This window comes from Notechis scutatus, chromosome 2 (genome assembly GCF_049901735.1).
Source record: "Notechis scutatus isolate UNSWTSFEM ecotype Mainland chromosome 2, rNotScu1.2, whole genome shotgun sequence".
Lineage (NCBI taxonomy): Eukaryota > Metazoa > Chordata > Lepidosauria > Squamata > Elapidae > Notechis > Notechis scutatus.
In genome coordinates, this window is record NC_142010.1 from 153980116 (window position 1) to 153999974 (window position 19859).

The window sequence follows — 19859 nt, forward strand, 5'->3', positions numbered from 1 at the left end:
AGGTACAATTGTAGCCAATTGCTAAGACTGAAAAAGCAACTTTGCCTCGAAGAGAAACTTAGATTTCTCTTTCTTGAAACTTATTTCTCTCCTTCCTCTTTTCTCTGACCTTGTCTATCAAGGTGAGCAACTAGAAACAAGGGTATCAGCAGAAAAGTATGCAGCAATTGGGATCAGCAATTCAAAAGATGGTGGTGAGCTTAAGAGTTCCCACAATACGTTTCACAGTCCTTGATGAGTGAAGCTGTTCTTCAGATTGTTGTAATGAGAAACCTTATTGTAGTTTAATAATTAACACATTTCTGGGGGAACAAATCACATAAGCAATTCTTTTGAATTGTTTTCTTCTACGGTTTATTTTATTGTTGAAATCAAATGATTTTCAGTTTATTTTTTATTTTATTTTTTTAAAATTAAACTGAAAACTGTATCTTGTCAATAGAAAATGAAAAGTAATTTAATGGTCAAAATTTTCCTCTATTATATCTTGATGGCTTGACAGACTACCCAAAAGTACAATAAACTTGAACCATCAAGTAAGGTATTTCTACATCCTAGAACTACGTTTAATATTGTGTTTTCTAAACTTGAATATTTTCATTTTATATCAGTTTGGATTCAAAGTCCTTCTGTAGTGATACATATTTTAAAGATCTATATCTATATTCCCCGAGACCCTTTCAGGGGTATATGAAATCAAAATCATTTGTTGAAAACTAATATATTAAAATTCCATTAAAATCATGAGAAGTGACAGTGGCAGTAGATGCATTAATTTTAATTTTTAATACAAAGTATTCCTTGACTTACGACCATTTGTTTAGTGACTGTTTGAAGTTGCAATGGCACTGAAAAAAGTTACTTATGACTGTTTTTCACATTTACAACTGTTGCAACATCCCTATGGTCCCATGATCAAAATTTGGAAGCTTGGCAAGTGGCATGTATTTATGGCGATTGCACTATCCCGGGGTCACGTGATCACCTTTTGTGACCTTCTGAGAAGCAAAATAAGTGGTGAAGCCAGATTCCCTTAACAACTGTGTTACTAACTTAACAACTACAGTGATTCACTTAATTAGGGCAAGAAAAGTCATAAAATGTGTTTAAACTCACTTAGCAACTGTCTGGCATAGCAACAAATTTGGGGGCTCAATTGTGGTTGTAAGTCAAGGACTACTTCTGTGATAAATATCAATAAATATAAGCCATAGAAACAAAAACTTACATAAAATTTAAAAGTAGGAAGGAGTTTTGAAAGAAAACAGTTTGAGAAAGCCTGCTTTACATTATGATATGAATAAGAAGAAACAATGAATTGGGGGTATTTCTGCTAACTGAGTCCTGAGATTTGTTAGTAAAATTGGTGCTTATGCAATCATTATATAAGTTCAATGCTGACTGTAGAGGTTTCTAAAAGTATGTTTAAAATATGTATAAACTAAGATTATTAAGAAATTGGATGTCCAGGATCCCATTCTGAGCTCACAGAAGTACAAAATACTGATTCTACCCAGCAGTTCTGAGTAGATGACTTGCAAATAAATAGTCCTCCATATTGAATGCTGATTCTGTACTTTCTCTCCCTGTTATCTCCATACATTTCCTCTCTTTCTCTCATCACAGAAACAAGTGTTGAAGGAAATCTATCCAAGGAATTTCCAAACTCTTCTGTGACACAGCCTTCAACTCCAATAAAACAGGTAAAGAGCAACAAAGTCAAGAGTCAATAGACATCAACATATATTTGTGTAGCACATGAGAGTAAAGATAGTCTTCAGGTTATGATAATAATTGGGAACAGAATTTCCATTGCTAAGCAGTATAGTCGTAAAGCTCGTTGTCTGCATCGCTTAACAATGACAGTCCCAGTGGCCATCATAGCCTCCAGATCATGTGGGTCGTTAAAAGGTAAGTGGCAAGAGTCCCAGGCAAGGAGCAGGGTGAGTGGGTAGGTGGGTTCTCCAGAGGGGGTGATGCTACAGGGAATGGGCCAGCTGGAGAGGGATGCAGACAGATTGGCAGGGAGAGAACTTCTTAATGTGGGCAAGCTGCAGGGGCTGCAGGCAGTTGGCAGGAGCCACAGGCCTGTGCTTTTGAATGCAGGCAGGTTGGCGGGGGCTGTGGGCAGGTAATTCAGAGCACAAATGGGACAGCAGGGAGTACAGACAGGCAGTACAGAGCATAAGTGGGCTGGTGGGGGCCACCACAGAGCAGGTACTACAGAATAAGGTTGTAAATGGTGATCACATGGCTGCAGCTTGTTCTGACATCATAATTGCAAGAATGGCATCCAGGTACCCGAATCACAATCATATGACCATGGGGATCCTGCAAAGGCCACAATTTCATAAACTGGTCGTAAATCCATCTCGTTCCGCACTGGTATATTTTTCAACAGCCACTGAATGAGTAGTGGCCATAAATTGAGGGCAACCCGTATACTTTGCGCAATATTTTAGGTAATAATTATGCTAATGTACAAATGATACATAATATACTTAATGACAATATATGAGGAATAATAAATCATGCAGACATAAATAACAAAGAGCATTCAGTTATATTTTAAACACACACACACACACACATATATATATATATATATATTCATATTCATATTCTTATATATATTTCATATTCTCCCATGAGCATCCAGTAGTGGGAGGTGATTCAGTCTCTGTAAAGGCTGGTCCTAATTTGTGGGATGCTCCTCCTTCTCCACGGGACTCCTCACAAGCGTCCCCCAGTTTTGGCTCAGCTTCATTGAGAATAGGCAGTGCTTTTATTCCTTCCTTGGCCGAAACAGGAGAAAACAGTTAATTCAGGTTTGAAAATAGCCCAATCTATCTTTCAAATCCCCAAAACATTCAACAGCTGACAGAGCTTCCATCACCTGTTGTCTGGCCGATGGAACCCGTCTTATTATTGGGGAGCGCTCCCGACGCCCCCGGGGTGGTTGGAGACACCGGCCTCGAATCGTGCTTCTCCTATCCACCCGATTTAGCTTCTGCAGCATTGTTCAAACGGCCCAAGGCTAGATTAACTCTCCCCTCAGAAGACACTGTTTTGGGGTGCGGACATAAGCACCCATTTGTTTTTCCCTTGATAAATAAACCACGTGGCAGCGCTGAGCTCCAAATTCTTTGCAGGCCGTGAGAAGCATTGTTCCTCTTTAGAGGTTTCTGCTTAAGGAACCCGGGGAAATTCAGAACCATCATTTGTCTGCCTTCGGGGGGTTTTCTGTGCAACAAAGATTGTTGGCCCAACCCTCACAGCCCATCTGATCCAGCAGCACAACAGTGAGCACCAAGGCTTAAGTCCGCCTGTGCAGGGAAGCTGTTGCAGGCCAATGAATTCTCAGTTTTTTTTTCTTTCATTCTGGCCTGATAGGTGTCTTTAATTTGGCTAATCTGGCAATTTAATTAATCAGCTGCATTATTGGCAGAATTAACCATATTCATCATCATCATCATCATAAGAACAACAACAACAACAATACAAATCATATTATAATATTACAAAAAAAAGGGGGAGTAGTGTTGCCAGGGTCCCCTGTCCATTCCTGGGACAAGCCCCTGGGCGTGCCAACCGCCCAAATATTACAGCCTCCACTAATGGGCATACTCTACTATTTTCAATAACAATGGCAAGTGGCAATAGTTCCAGAGCATCAACCTCAAAGGCTGTGTCTAAATCCCAGAGCAAGTCAAAACAGCCCAAGGGAACTTCCAAAGCTGCGGAAAAAGATGCCAAGGGGCGCCAAAATGCATTAGAAAAGCACATGAAAAAGTGCATGTGAGAGGCTGGGATAAACTCTCAAGCTTCGTCTCCCCCTAACCAGCATTGGCCATAAGCCCCCCTCCACCTCCTCCCCTGGATCTGTCCGTACCATCCAGGCGCAGTGCGACTCCTCAAGTACAACCAAGTAACTCAATGGTAGCTCCAGTCACACAAAGGCCACGTTTACTCCAACAGTGGTGGGACTTCGACAGGAGGAGGCCCTCCCGGAGGAGATTCCGTGAGGATGAGAACTTGGATGGAACTGGCAATAGATTTAGCCTAGCTCTAGAATTTCAATCCACTCCCCCAAACTTCTTCATGTCATGCCCTCTTTCTAGAGATTCAGTTAAAAGGAATCTTATGGAAACAGCTATTCATCATTTACTAGAGATCCAAGCCATTCAACCTGTGGTTCTAAGCCAGCGTGGGCAGGGTTTTTACTCACACCTTTTTGTTGTTCCGAAGAGTTCGGGGGGTTGGGGGGTGGAGAACAATTTTAGATTTAAAATGCCTCAACCGTTTCTTGGTCTCTCGCAAGTTTAAGATGACCACCTTGCAATCTATTTTGCTCGGCATTAGACAGGGTGACGTCCTAATGTCAATAGATTTAACGGAGGGATATTTACACATTCCAATTAGGCCATCCCACAGCAAATTCCTCAGATTTTGCTACAACAATCAACATTTCGAATATGTAGCCCTTCCCTTTGGCTTAGCCTCTGCCCCCAAAAACCTTTACAAAGGTTCTCACAGCCTCGGCCACCCATCTCAGAGGTGGACCTGTCCGACTACAGTGCTATCTCGATGATATCTTAATTTTGTAAACTTCCAATCAGACGGCAATTAGAGACACTCAAATCACATTGCAGACACTAGAACAACACGGCTTCTCAATAAATTTGACAAAGAGTCAACCCCATCGACTCGATTGCTCCACCTGGGGACAATTATAGACACAGTTGAAGGAAAGGTTTTCCTGTCACCAGATAGACAAAAGAACATACTTCAATTAGCTACAGAGATCAGAATGCTCAAGCGGGTACCCTTGGCCAATCTCTCCAAATTACTAGGCAAAATGATCTCATGCATATCTATTATTCCCTGGGCTCGGCTCCACACTAGATCACTGCAGTGGTTCCTGCTTCCATACCAGTGGTCAGGAAGAAGCAACTCCAAGTCCAGTGTCAGTATACCGTCGAAGGTCCTCATCTCTCTCCACTGGTGGACCAGGCCAATCATCAACAAAGGTTGCCAGTTCAAAGAGCCCGACAGACTTACCATCACAACAGATACCAGCCTGTTTGGATGGGGAGCACACTATCAGTCCCTCACAACCCAAGGCCGTTGGTCCTCCATAGAACAGTTGTGCAGCATAAACTGGCTGGAGCTCAGAGCAGTCCATCTGGCTCTTCGCAGCTTCCTCCCACAGATTTGGAACCAACACGTGCTGATCTTGACCGACGTGACAACAAAGGCCCACATAAACAAGCGGGGTACGCATTCTAAACAACCATGCGGGAAGAGGAGCAACTGTGGCGTTGGGCAGAAAACAACCTGCTCTCCATCAGGGCAGAGCACATATTGGGTCTGTCAAATACCCAGGCAGACTGGTTAAGCAGGGCTACGGTCGATCAATCGTAGTGGCGCCTGCACCCAAGTCTATTTCAAGAGGCGGTTCGGAGATTCGGTCAGCCAGTCATAGACTTGTTCGCTTCACCCCTCAACTCTCAGATCCCGAGATTCGTGTCCAGATACCCTTCACAAGGAGCGGAGAACATCAATGTGCTCTGCTGCTGCTGGCCTCCGGGTCTTCTTTACGCATTCCCTCCACTTCCAGTGATTGCCAAAGTCATCCAGAAGCTTCTGGAAGAGAGAGCGGAACTCTTGCTGGTGGCACCATACTGGCCCAGGTGGCCGTGGTTTGCAGATCTCCGGGATCTGTCCTCAGCAGAACCATGGAGAATTCCGCCGGATGGAGTCTCGCTCACCCAGGGCCCTCTTCAACATCCAGATCCTCAATGGCTACACCTTGTCGAATGGAGGTTGAGCGGAGATGTCTGAAAAGAGAGAAGTTCTCTAACAAAGTCATTGCCACCATCCAAGCGGCCAGGCGCCCCTCAACAACTTGCATATACAATGCCACTTGGACTAGTTTTTGTAAATGATGTGTTAAATCTTGCATCGATCCCACCTCTCCATCAGTGGCACAAATATTGGAGTTTTTACAAGAAGGACTAGACAAGGGTCTCTCACCAAATACTTTGAGAAGACAGGTAGTGGCCCTGGCCTTGGTCGTTACTTGTGGAGACCTACCATCTATTTCTCTTCACCCACGCATACGGAGTTTTCTTCATGGCGCCACAAACTTACGCCCTCCGGTGGTTCACTGTTATCCGACTTGGGACCTTAACAAGGTTCTCATCGCACTCACGAAGTGTCCCTTCAAGCCCTTGAAGACTACGAGTCTCCACTTTCTAACATACAAAGTAGTTTTTCGAGTAGCAATAACATCTGCTCGACGTATTTCGGAACTGGCAGCCTTATCGATCTGGCAGACAAGATCTCTGCATCTTTCATTCAGACAGAGTAGTCCTTCGTCCTGACCCTATGTTCATACCAAAAATTAATTCGGCTTTTCACAGGGCACAGGAACTGGTACTCCTGAACGTCTGTCCGAAGCCAACTCAGGGGCTAGAACACCAATGGCATCGACTTGATGTAAGACGGGCCCTATGTACGTATATTCACCATACAGCGCCTTTCAAAAAAATGAAAAATCTTTTCATTTCATTTCAGCCCACCACTCAACGATGCAAAGTCTCATCTTCAACAATAGGTCGATGGTTAAGAGCTGTGATAGCTAAAACATATGAGACTCAATCATTATCAGTGCCCAGGGGCATAACAGCGCATTTGACCAGAAGCGCTGCAACATCGGCAGCATGGGCCATACAAGTGCCAATAACAAAAATTTGTCGGGCGGCAACTTGGGCCTCTCCATCGCCCTTCATTAGGCACTATAAAATAGATATCTTTGCCTCAGCTGAGGCTTCCTTTGGCAGGAGAGTTTTGCAATGGGTTCATAAGGCCCAGGAGGGGACTCCAAACCAGACGGAGACCCTCCCATAGGACAAGCCAAACTTTGGTATGTCCCACTACTGGATGCTCTGAACAGCTCATGGGAGAAAGGGCGTTGGTACTTACCTGAGACGCCCATCCTCTGTGAGCTGTGAAGAGCATCCAGCCCCACCCAATTTCCGTCTGGTGGGGTCCTATTCCGGCCAACGATTAGATCAGGCATACGGGGCAAGGGTGTTCATCACTTCATCTTTGCCAAAACTGGGGGACACTTGGGAGGAGTCCCATGGAGGAGGAGGAGCGTCCCACAAATTAAGCCAAGCCTATACATACAGAGACTGAAGCACCTCCCACTACTGGATGCTCTTCACACATCACAGAGAATGGGCGTCTCAGGTAAGTACCAAGGCCCTTTTCCATCTGAGCAGTTTTCTGATTTTTCAGCTGACAATTTTCCCTATATTCTTTTTTACCCTAAATTTTATTTATTCTTAATATTCCTGTCACCACACCTTTAAATGTATATATCCTTAACATTTACAAAAGTAGATCTCATATTGCTCATTACACTGTTATTTTTATTCATATTATTCTTGTTTTTTCAACACTTAGATTTGTTTGTTTTGAGCAAATAATACCAAATAATTACAATAATCTTGGCTTGCAAAGGAAATCAGTCCTGTGAAAAGTTGGCAGGTTGCTGACTGTTTCCATCACTTCAGGGAAGTGGCTTTATTCAAACCTCTATTATTAAATATGTCCTGTATAAACAGTTCCTCACCTAGCATGTTATAACTAGCATGTTATAACTGGTGTCATGACAACAGTAATCTGGAGTTGATAGCATTTCCCTCAAAATGTATGAAATTAGTAGTTGATCCTACCATTATTGCTTGGAGATTAATGTTTTGATTAGATTTTTTTCCCTTCAGCATCTTGAAATTCTTTACAAATGACAACAGTATCTTTGCATTGCAGTATCCATTTTTCCAAAAAAATTCTTAAGGCTATTGTGGTACACAGGTAATCCTTGGGTGACGACTGGAATTGGGACTGGAATTTCCATTGCTAAGTGATGCAGTTGTAAAGTGTGACATCACATGACCACATCATTTGGCAACAGCAATCCAGGCAGTCCCCATTGCCATTATTAACCAAATCCCACTGGTTGTTGAAATAGGACCCACCCCTCCTGGCTTGCTCCCTTCCAGCCCAGAGCCTTGATAAAGTAAGGGACTGCCTTCTCTTGACCTCTCCCCACCTGTTTATCCTGCCCATCTCAATCAAAGACAGAATGAAAGAAGTTGGAAAAAAATACATTTACTAAAATGGAATCAAATTATCAAGAAAACTTTGGTTAAAACAGTGAAGAAGTTGTTAAAATTATTCCAATTGAAACATTGGCCCAAATGAGCCAGTTGATGTATGCCATAGTTATAGTATGTAACTACGGAGAAATTGGGGCTTCAAATACGAAGGAATGAAGTTATTAAGAATGGAAAACCTAAATGGTACACGCAAATAGAATTGAAAATAAAGAAAATTTACATAAACTTGACTAATTTAAAGAATTTGAAGCAAGGAACCTTGGAAAAAGAATCAAAACTGTGTGTGGGTATGGGTGAAGTACAACCTGGACAGTAAAGGAATTTTAGAGGCTGCAGAACAGTTGAGAGAAAGTGTTAGGGCTATTACAGAGAAGATCACGTAATATGAGAATCAAATAAATCAGTTCCTGCAGATTTTGCAATTTAAAGCAAATCAATATTAAATTCCACAAAATGCTTGAAAAAGGGAAAGGACTAACTACAAAGGAAGCCTGACAGAGACCCTAAAATTTTGGAAATGTTTATGGGAAAACAGTAGGAGTACAGTATGGTTCAAACAAATTGAACATGCATCGGAAATAGTATGGAAAAACATTAGGGCAATTGAAGAAATAGTATGAAAGCAATCAGAGAAGGTAAAAACTGGAATGCTTCTAGAGCAGACGAGCTGCATGGATTCAGGTTAATCTACAACTGAGGTTGGCAGACCAGATGAATAGAGGGTTTTGGAAGCAGCGGTCACCAACTGGTGGTCCGTGAGAAAATTTTGGTGGTCCGCAGAAAATGTATTTGCATTTTTTATATTGCACTAAATCAGGGGTCCTTAAACTACGACTCCTGGGCCAGATACGTGCAATGAATATGTTGCTGCAGAGTCTCCCGCTTCGGGGACTTTTTGTGCGGCTTTGAGGGAGGCATAAATTCCAACTTGGGGTCTGCTTCAGCCTCCTGGTGTGGGGCTTTGAGTGAAGGCTGGAGGGAAGTGCCACTGGTGGCGAAGAGCCAGAGGGCCTTGTTCCAGTGGGACTATATCATGGCCTGAAACTGGCTGACCATCTCAGTCTGCTGAGCCTCCAGGCACCAGTACCTGGCCTTGCACTCCTGCAGGTCTTCTCTCTGCTTGGAAAGCCTATGCTCATAGTCCTCAGTGAGGTGCTTTTGCTGAGCCTCCTCATTCAGATCCAATTTAAACTGAGCCAGCTGTTTTGCCAACTCTTTCTTGTGGTGGCTACTTAGCTCTAACAACTGCTTCCTGTTGGGGCCCTAAGGAGCTCGAGCGAGCAGGCAAGGAGTGGCTGGGAGGAGAGGGGCAAGTAGAGGTTGGCGAGGTGCCCCTCGACATGAGTGACATCAAGTTGGCCATGCCCACCCAGTCACATGACAACCTAGCCATGCCCAACCAGCTGGTCATTAGCAGATCATATTGGTGGTCTGTGCGATTTAAAATTATGAATTTAGTGGTCCCTGAGGTCCGAAAGGTTGGTGACCCCTGGTTGGAAGAACCAAAAACCAGAAAATGATTAAACAGTTAGAAGGTCATTCCTTATTCTGTAGGATAAGGAGAAGGGGATAGAGGACTGTTACAGGTGAAGCAAACTATGGGAGAAGAAAAATATGGTTTGAATTAAGAAAAGCCAAAAACCTTTGCTGAAGGAAGTCAGTAAAAAAAAGCACATGAAACAACAAAGGTGAAACCTTTAGTGACACTGAATATAGAAAAGAAGCAAAACTGATGTGTTAATTGAAAAAACAAGCCAATGCCTGGCTAATACTCGAAGAATATAGAAGAAAAAGTCAGTTAAAAAAGCCCATATGTTAAGATCAGGAACATTATAAAAAGAAACCGAAGGCTTTATTTTAACAGCTCAAGAACAAGCTTTGCCAACTAATAGCATGAAGGTAAAATTCAATATGTAAGACAATAGCAAATGTCATCTTTGTAGTAAAAGGATGAAACAATTGACCATTTGATCAGTGGCTGCAGCAAAATTGACATTCAATTCATGACTGAATTGCCAGAATTAGAGATTTTACTGGGAGTTTGGATCTTAATGGATAAAAAAACTATAGGAACCATCAAATTGGGAAAAACTTGGCAATTTTAAGATCTTATGAGACTTTAAGATTCAAACAGACAGGCATCTTGTTCATAACATGCCTATCTAATATTGAAAAGAAGAAAGTCTGGTTCATTGATGCTCTATTTCAGGTGATTGAGGAAAAACAATTGGAAAAAGTTACAAAATACTGAAATTTACAGATTGAACGTTTATGGAGAAATAAATCCTTTGCTATATCAGTTGTGATTGGAGCGCTCGGAGTGATACCAAAAGAACTTTCTCAATATTGGGAAATACTGAATTTATCAGTTCTGAAAATCCAAATTTTACAAAAGAAAAAACCAAACAAAACCCCAACCCATCCTGCTTGGAACTGCCTACATTCTTAGATACTACAGGAGCTTAATAGTTCTTAGATCCTTGATTAGGACTTGAATTATTAAATTTCCACTAGTTTTGATCACTCACACATGTATAATAATGCCTCCAGTGACGCATACCCTTAACATGGTTGTGGGTCTTGCATGCTCTGTGGAGAATTAAGAGCTACAACAGAGCTTCAACCATACCAGACCAGTCTCATCAGAGAAGCTACACAAAGAGTGCCTCTCCCATAATCAATATGGAGAGATGTGATTTATATACTGGATCAATTATTGCCTAGGTCAACAAGGGCATGGTAGGTGTTGGAGTTCCTGGATATCTGATAACAATTGGGGACTGGAAACTAAAACAAATGAAGAATGGTCACAGGAATTGGGTATATCCAGTTTAATGAAAAGGACCAGGGATGACTGCACCTTAGGGTGGGACAAGAAGCCATGGATGGAAACTAATCAAGGAGAGAAGCAACCTAGAACTAAGGAGAAATTTCCTGACAGTGAGAACCAATTAATCAATGGAACGACTTGCCTCCAGAAGTAGGTACTTCAACACTGGAAGTTTTAAAGAAAAGTTTAGACAACCATTTGTCTGAAATGGTATAGGGTTTCCTGCCTGAGCAGGGCGTTGGACTAGAAGACCTCCAAGATCCCTTCCAACTCTGTTATTCTTTAAATCAGGAGTCGCCAACCTTTTGGACCTCAGGGACCACCAAACTCATAATTTTAGATCCCAGGGACCACTAACCGGTTCTGTGGGCGTGGGTAATTTGTGGGTGTGGCTTGGTGGTCATGTGACTGGCTGGCCATGGCTTGTATGTAAATATTATAAATATTTATATAAATATTGAATATTTTTATAAAAAAGAAACTTTTACCCAAAATCAGGCAAAGAAGGCAGATTGAATTGCTCACAGAATCATTCTATCTATCTGCCATCGGCTAGCTCAGTCTCTCAAATTTGCTTGCCATGAGTCCGCATTGAATTTGCTTGCAAGCAAACCTTCAGTCCTAAGGGAGGTTTGGCTGTACTTAAAAGCAGAGCCGAAGATCTATTCTAAAGACTAGCTAGAAAGCAAGAAATCCAACCGTTTTCTGCTTCCTAGCTAATCTAAACCTCGGCACAGCAGAACAGATGATGGTCGGAAAAAAGGAAAAATAGCAATTTAGCAGGCAAGTTTGCCGGGTAAGGAATGGGTGGGCAGGGAGGGTTCCAGCGGGCCATGTGGGTGGCACAGCCTTGTGTTTCTGCGCAGCCTGGATTAATTGCTTTGGGAGGGTGTTCTGGGGGTGAGATTTCTCTGCAGCCCACCAAAATTTTCTCACGGCCCACCGGTTGGCGACCGCTGCTTTAAATGGTCTCCAGCAGGGGTCCCCAACCTGTGGATCGTGGCCTGTTTGCAATTGGGCTGCACTCACAGCCCCACTCGTGTGCATGGCGGGCACTGGTATGTGCACCCACCGCTCACACAAATGAAGCTGTGTGCATGCCTGCCCTTTGCCCCCCAAAATCTGCTCTTTCCACCAAACGCCCCAATGCCAGGTCGCCAACTCAGAAAGGTTGGGGAGGGCTGGTCAATGGGACTCTGAAATGTTGGTTGAGAAACCAGGGCCAGCAGCTGCAGGATTACTGGAAGAAAAATGGTTTGCCCATTGCAAATATAAGAAGAAATGATAAAATAATTTGTAATAATTTGTAATCTGATATTACAAATCAAGCCCAACAAAAAGAGGAAAAATGTACTAGTTCTGGAAAGAACAATATCAAAATCATAAATAATAGAACAGAGGCTGGAAGAATATTTATAATAAAATTGCTGTTCTCATAAGTACATCATACATAGTTTGGCTACTATCTTGTTGCTTAACATAACCATCTTAATCAGCATTGCCTTGCAGAAATATATGATGTCCATTCATTTAAACAAATATACTTAAAATGAATGTATCATTAATTCTATAAACATTTATTTTCCCATGGTTCTTGCTAAAATGTAACCATTTTTATCCTAAAAATTAACACTTGATACAGACTGTGAGTAAAATTTTAATAAGATCACGATCCTATAATCTGTAGGCTGCATCTAATCCTAAATTTTTGTAGCTCCCTCAATCTTCAAACACAAGCTACCAAATCTTGGCAGCAAACAACTGTTGCATAGTGGTTAAAATTGCATAGCTAGACAGGGATGAACCAGGTTTGATAATAGAAACTTAGGTGATTTTGGTCTGTCACTTTCTTTTGATTCATACTACTTACAGGATACCGCAGTGATCGTACCAATGTATGCTCCTTGAGCACGGAGAAGTAATGGATGTTAAAATATAATAAATGAAACATAATTTTTCTCCTCTTAAAGATGAACAATTAAAAATAGGTAGTAAAAGAGCTTGAACTTCAGATTTTTATACCTCTTTTTAAAATAATGATCATTCAATTATCATGTAGACATTTTCTGACCTACAGCATATTTTTTCCAAGTAGTGTGCTTGAAAAAGAGATTTAATCAATACATGATGGTGCAAATGGAAGTGGAAAGTAAAGTGTGCTGTTTGTCTCCTCTATAGGCATGCAATTTTGTGGTTATTAGGCCATAACACCTAAGGCAGAAAAGGGCACATTCCTTACTCTCCTGATGAAACTTAATGCTTTGTTTCTACCACTCCATAGGTAGCTATGAGCATTCATCACAGTGTAGATGAACATATTATTTTGCTACTCTTTTTCACATTCTGTCTATTTTTTCTGCTTTTTCCTTCACTGCCTAGATTCCAGAACTCACAATCACTACTGACTCACCAGAAAAGAAGGACCCTTCTAAAGATCATCTCGTAGATTTTACTGATTCCCCACAGGGACATGCTATCAGGGTCCACACTACATCTCATGAGGAGCTGAAAGTGCCATGGGGTTTCATGCTAGGTGCTGAACCCCATCCCTTGGGACAGTGGGATGCTCCTGAATTCAGCAAGTGTGACCTCACCACAGAGGGATCTTTCATGGAAGAATGCATGGAGGAACAGTTGAGAAGATACCAAGAGCTGCCCCATCGCTTGGAGGAAGATGCCATAGATCGAGAACTGGAACAGCTTTACTTGTCCCATCTGAGCCGGCTTCGAGCAGAGGAGCTTGGAGGAAGAGGAGACTGGTCTGAAGAGAGCTCAGGCAGCAACACTAGTCCTGTACCATCTCTCATTGCATTGCGGCAGAGTGTCTTGACTGATCGTGACCTGATAGTCAACTGGACAGGCCCAGAGAGAGCACTCAACAGTTCCCTGGCAAAAGAGATCACACTGTACTATGCTAAGCAACGGGATGATGACTCCAGAGATAGTGAGGAGGAGGGAATTATGGCAGGATATGCAACACAGGGACCGCCTGAGGTGGTGGGACCAGGCCGTGATAGCCCACCGGTCTTACTAGAAGGCTGCTTTCTAAATCATCTGGAAGAGGGAAATGTCCAACAGAGTCCAATGAAGGACTCTGACCCCTTTCCCAGCTTGAGAGTGGTGGCACCTAACACCTTGAGGCCAGTAATTCCAGAGGCTATGGTGATGCCCCTTGTAGTTCCAGCCCGGACACTAGTGCCCCTACCAAAGCGGCCCACAGACCTGCCATCCAGCCCTCTTGATGCCCATGGACAAGGCAAGAGCCAGGGCTTCTTGATAGGGCATGGCAGCCTCTGGCTGGGTGAGGGCCTTCATGTCCACAAGCCCCCTGAAACCAGTCCCGTTCCTCATAATGAACTTGAAAAGATCTTGACACGCTCCCTGCGGTTCCTCAGCCTCTTTGTCTTCCTTCCCGTGGTCTTCAACAGCTGCATGCCTTTGGTGGCCATTACACTTTACCTCCTTTTGGATTGGTTCTCATAATTGGTATGGCTCTCAGAAGTGCCAAAGGCTCATGAGAAGATCTGTAACTTGGCTCTATTCCCATTTCACCTGATCAACTAAAAAATTGGCAATAGTGTCAGATCTTTTAGAGCTAATGGCATATCCATTCTAAATTTCCCAAGGTTCAGAACTATTTATTTTTATTAAATCATCTTGTATAAGAGGTGAATTGCTTGGACAATAAAAATGAGCTATATGTGAAACTTGCCATGAATTGGATCTGAGGTAGCATTTGTGGGTGACAGAGGGCTCAAAGCCCCAATAGCCCTCCCACTCTCCCTTTGCACAGTTTATTCAAGAAGGTTAGAAGCAACAGCATTGTCCATCCTGTCATTTTCAACTATAGAGAGGCAACTAAGTATGCCTTTTCTGAACGGCCTCAAATCCTACTCAAAGAGCCAGAATAATATTTCCCTTTTCCATCTTTAAAAACAAAATCCCTTGTTATGATTTAGTAATCTTAACAAATCAAACATGTACATTTCTAGGGGAAAAAGTCAAAATGGCCCATGTAAAATTGAAGATAGAATGTTTTATTTAAGTTCTTTATGCCCATATTAGTGCAAAGTTTGGTAACTAAATTCCTAGTAAGTTTGAGGAGCCTCTGGTTTTATTATATTACAAAGTACCAACCTGTTCTGTGTAAGATTTGGAGAAATCAACTAGCTAGCTCAGTTTCTATCTTGCTTTTCTCATGGCAAGTACAAATGATTACTAATTAAGTGAATTCTGCATTAACAAACAAACAATCCCATTGAGTTAAAAATTGACCCCAACACCTAGTGCTAATCTGTTGTAGAGGTTCCTTTGGCTCTTTGGGAAAGAATACAGGCTTAGACCTGAATATACTACCCTGTGACATAGCAGTCTATCAATGTGAAAAAGACTAATTAATAGATGACCCCTAATCCCCATTTATTTTTACAAGGCTGGGAAATTGTAAATATGTTTTGAAAATATCATGAAGCACTTTCTTTCAGAATGTTCTCCTGTGCCAGCCTCAAAGTGAATTTAACAAGAAAAGTCCAAAGGCAAAATAGCACTTTTGTTAAGCACCTGATTTCAGAAGGATTTGTGCAATCCTGGATTGTGCTCCACGTTTCTGTAACTTCCCATTATTTGAATGAAACAGGGAGACAGACAGAAGTTTTCCATTCCAAAGAAGATGGCAGCATTTTCAGTTCTTTGCCCGCACAGCTTCTGCAAAATACAATCACAACCATTCCAGATGGCCTCAACAATCGCACAGCCAAGTTCCATTCATGCCCCTATACCCAGCTTCTTAGGAAGAAACTTTGGACTGCTGTCTGTCTGTGCTTCTGGGACCCCTTTTCACTCCTGGATCCTACACTTCTCTGCCACTGGCAGGGTCCAACGTACAGGACTACAGGAAAGTTCCCTAAAACAGATGGCCCTGTATTTATTTTTGTACCTGGTGGGAAGGCTGATTTTTTCTACCGTAGAATTCATCCCAATATAGAGATTTTATTTATTAACAACTAGCAGTACAAACCCAGGCTGGTGGGTTTGCAGAAGATTAAAATAATTTATATATATATATGTTTGATGTCTGCAGCAAAGGAGTAGATTGGAAACACCCTGTGTCTTCATGTGCAATAGGTTGAAATGGCACTGAACTTGCTGTAAGAAGAAAGCCCACCCGCTTTCATGCTGCTAAATGTTTTTCATTAACTTCCTCTTGAATGTTGTACTGTCAGCAGCTGCTGTGATATAGCTTTGTGGGGCCTTGTGGAGGAAGTGGAGATATTTGTATGGGTTCTGAAGCCACTTCTGTCTGCAGATCCAGACATGGTCCTGCTTTCCCCATCCATTGGTGAATGCTCTTAATTAAGGAACGTAGGGAGGTTTGGAAAGTGGAATACTGTTTGTGCTTCATGAAGAGAGATCTGTCCTGACATCAGTCATCTTAAGAAAAACCTGTATTTTCCAGATAAAAGCTGAGATCAGAATGTAATTAGCAGTCACGGCTCTGTGTGTGTGTGTGTGTGTGTGTGTGTGTGTGTGAGAGAGAGAGAGAGAGAGAGAGAGAGAGAGAGAGAGAGAGAGAGAATGAATAAGTACACATACTTTTCTTAATTGTCCCACGGTTAACATTATTTGATGTCCTACTATTCCTTCTGCCTTATTCAAACTGTCAGATCCTTCATCAGACAAATATGTCTTATACATGTTCCACACCACATAAGTTCTGAAAATTATTTGGTACCTCCACTTGGCTACAAAGCAAGCATTGATTATACTTCACATGTCTATAGAAACACTGGTCAAAGCCAAAATCTTCATAAGTGAGCAGGCTGCCTGTGGTGGCAGATGGTTGAATAACATTAAGGACTACACAGTGGGACATAAACATATATAATGGAGTATTACTCTTCAGAGAGTTCTTCTGCACAACTTGTATTGAAATGCAAAATATCTGCTTAAAACATTCCTGTGTTTTTGCACAGCTCCTGGCCATATAAGCTAACATATGCAGGAGAATTTATATGCGGAATGTGCTTCATGTTAATTAATAAGAGGTTTCTATGGATTTGGGGATATCCAATTTCAAAGTACTTTGGATTAGGTCTTGTAAAACCAGGCTTATTTTAGTGCTTTTACTTTATATTGTTTTTGTTAACTTTCAGCATTCAGCTGGCCAAATTAGAGTACAGTTATTTCAAGGTACTCTATCTGCATATAGGAAGCTAGCATTTGTTGCAAGAAAGCTATACTAGATTCTTCCTTACGTGTACTTTATTTTTAAATGAAGTGTGTTCAGTAATATGAACCTCTACTTTAAGTTCAATGTTGTTTACTTTAAACATAGTATCAATTAGAGCTAGATTTCAGGCTGTTATAAAAAAAAACCATCTCTATAACCACCGCTGTGTATCTGCATTAATGTATACATCTTTGCTCTCACTGGATCCTGTATACTAATTCTCCACCAACATTATTATAGGAAAATCAGTGGCTTCTCTTCTTCTGAGCAGCAATAATAAAATGTAATTCAGAGGAGGTAAGAAGTTTGGGTAATTTTTATACTTAATGTTGAAACTAAATAGATGTAAGAGTGCACAAATATAATTGTATGCAACAGGTTAGCATGTGTAATAATTACAGCTACTCTTTATAATACATTAACAAGTTACCCATTTTTTCTGGGTCATGAAAAATACAAGCCAGAAAAAAACTAGGAGAGCCAAGTTCGTAACTCCTTCCATTTATGCACAGACCCTCATTATATTTACAATGTTATATTTGCAAAAACCCAGCTAATTTTCAGAACAACATTATACTCTGATAGTACACTAGAGCAAGAACAAAAACGAATTCTATGACATCCTAAAGACTTACATTTAATATAGCATAGGTTTTTGTTATATCCAGAGTAGAGAGAGGAGTACTATATATGCACAGCCACTTGGAAGATTAGGTTAATGGAGATGGTAGAAAAAAAGGTCAGAAACACCGAAAGCTATCTCTAGATCCTGACCAATAGTTTAGAAATCAGTAATTTAACAAAAAAATCAAGGGTTTTCTTATTACACTGTTAAATCAGCTCATCAGTGTAAGAATAACTGCCACACTCAAGAGTTTTGTTAATGGTCAAAGAGTGATTTATTTATATTTTATTTGCAAAGTTAAACTAGCTGAAGGTAGTTATTCAAGCTAAACCATATTGCTTAGACTTTGGAATTATTTAAAAATGGTCAGATAGATCAGGGATGTCAAACTTGATTTCATTGAGGGCCACATCAGTGTTGTATTTGACCTTGGGGGACCGGGGAGCATGGCCATCTCAACATCACTTATTTCGGGGGAGTCTGTGGTGGCCTGAGAATTCTGCCAGCAAAAATGGGCTCCCGAGCTCTGTTTTTGCTGGCAGAGGCACTGCAGGCCGGTCCTTTGCTGTCCTTTCCAGATCTAAGCACCCCGGATCTGCCCGCCCCCCCAGCCTTGAGTTTGACACCCCTGAGATAGATGGAAGCGATAGCCCAGATGTCTAATTTATTATGGATGAAAGGGTGATTTATTTGATCTTTTCTGTGGCTAGCTTTTTAGGCTGTGCTGACCTCTTGTAGCATAGCAGCTGGTTCTGTCCAGTAATCTTATCTTGATGCAAGTTGGCTTATGCATGCAGAATGCATTGTGGAGATTTCACTTTGGCCACTGGTATTTATGGCTTTGTCCATAAGAGATTTCTTATGAATCCATGCAATTGGGGGGGGGGGGGGCTGTGCAGGTTGAATTAGTATCAAGCTATGGATTTATGAATGAGAAATCATGCTTGTTCAGCCCTTGAAATGTAGCTTGCTAGAGAACACTAAAGAGAATTAGCAGTAGTACATTTGTCCATGATTTAAAAGCAACAACTCTGCATTCTTTCTTCAATTTTGCAATCACCCCATGGTGTGGAATTAGATTACAATCCCAGAAGCCTTATTTGTTTTAAGCAGCCTTCTCCCAAGATAGAGCCCTTTAGATGTCTTGGACTCCATCTCCTAGATTGAGGCTGCCGCCTTTGGTCATGTTCCTCAGCCAGGTCTCTTGCTATGGAAAAAGATCTGTGCATGGCAGACTACAGGGAGCATGGCAGGGAATCTTAAATAACTGCTACTGTAGAGCAAGGAATTGGATGGGATTTACGTGTGCGTGTGTGGGTGTGTTTATATGTGTATGTGTGTACATCCTTTTGAGCTGTGCCTGCTTCAGAAGCACTAATAAACATCCTGACTATATATAGCACTTGTGTCCTTGGGAATTTTTTGGAAACCACAACAAATGGATTAGGGTAACTGCTACCTTCCCTCCTGTGATTATTTGGAAGCCTCAGCCCCCCCCTCCCCCCAAGTATTTGCTTCCATATTCCCCCTTCTTCTTTGATTCAATTAATGACCCAAGAATACTATTTCAAGAGGCTGTTCTTCCCCAATAGATGATATGAACTGAAATCTAAATTATTTAACTTGTCATTATCAGCAAAAAGAAGCCTAAAAGTTGGTAGTCCGCAGTCATTTTATCTCTGCCCCAATTCTGACATTCTAGTCCAAGCAAGGGCAGGAAACTGGGGGGGGCAGTGTTGCTGAATATAGTTAACATGGCCAGTAATAAAGGATGCTGGGATTCAATGACACTTGAAACTCATGAATTTCAGGATAAAAATAGAGAAATCTGGTAATTGGTAATGTAGTACAATTCAATATGCCTGAAAATGCCTAGTTTCTGGTTTAAACTGACTCTTGCAAAAAGCATTAAAATTGGCTTAAGAAAGAAGTGTTTAGTAATATCTAAGAACTTGACAATCTGTTCAATAAAGTGTCTGTCACAGG

General features: G+C 41.6%; 1 protein-coding gene across 1 annotated transcript in view; it reads left to right on the top strand.

Moving 5' to 3' along the window:
• The window catches only part of PPP1R3F (protein phosphatase 1 regulatory subunit 3F), a 52209-nt gene extending 32937 nt beyond the window's left edge, over positions 1–19272 (top strand). Inside the window, exons 3-4 of the mRNA XM_026676172.2 lie at positions 1627–1703; positions 13399–19272. Coding sequence (XP_026531957.2) covers positions 1627–1703; positions 13399–14502 — 1181 coding nt within the window. The 3' untranslated portion in view covers positions 14503–19272. The remainder of the gene's footprint in view (positions 1–1626; positions 1704–13398) is intronic.
• The last annotated feature ends 587 nt before the right edge of the window (positions 19273–19859 follow it).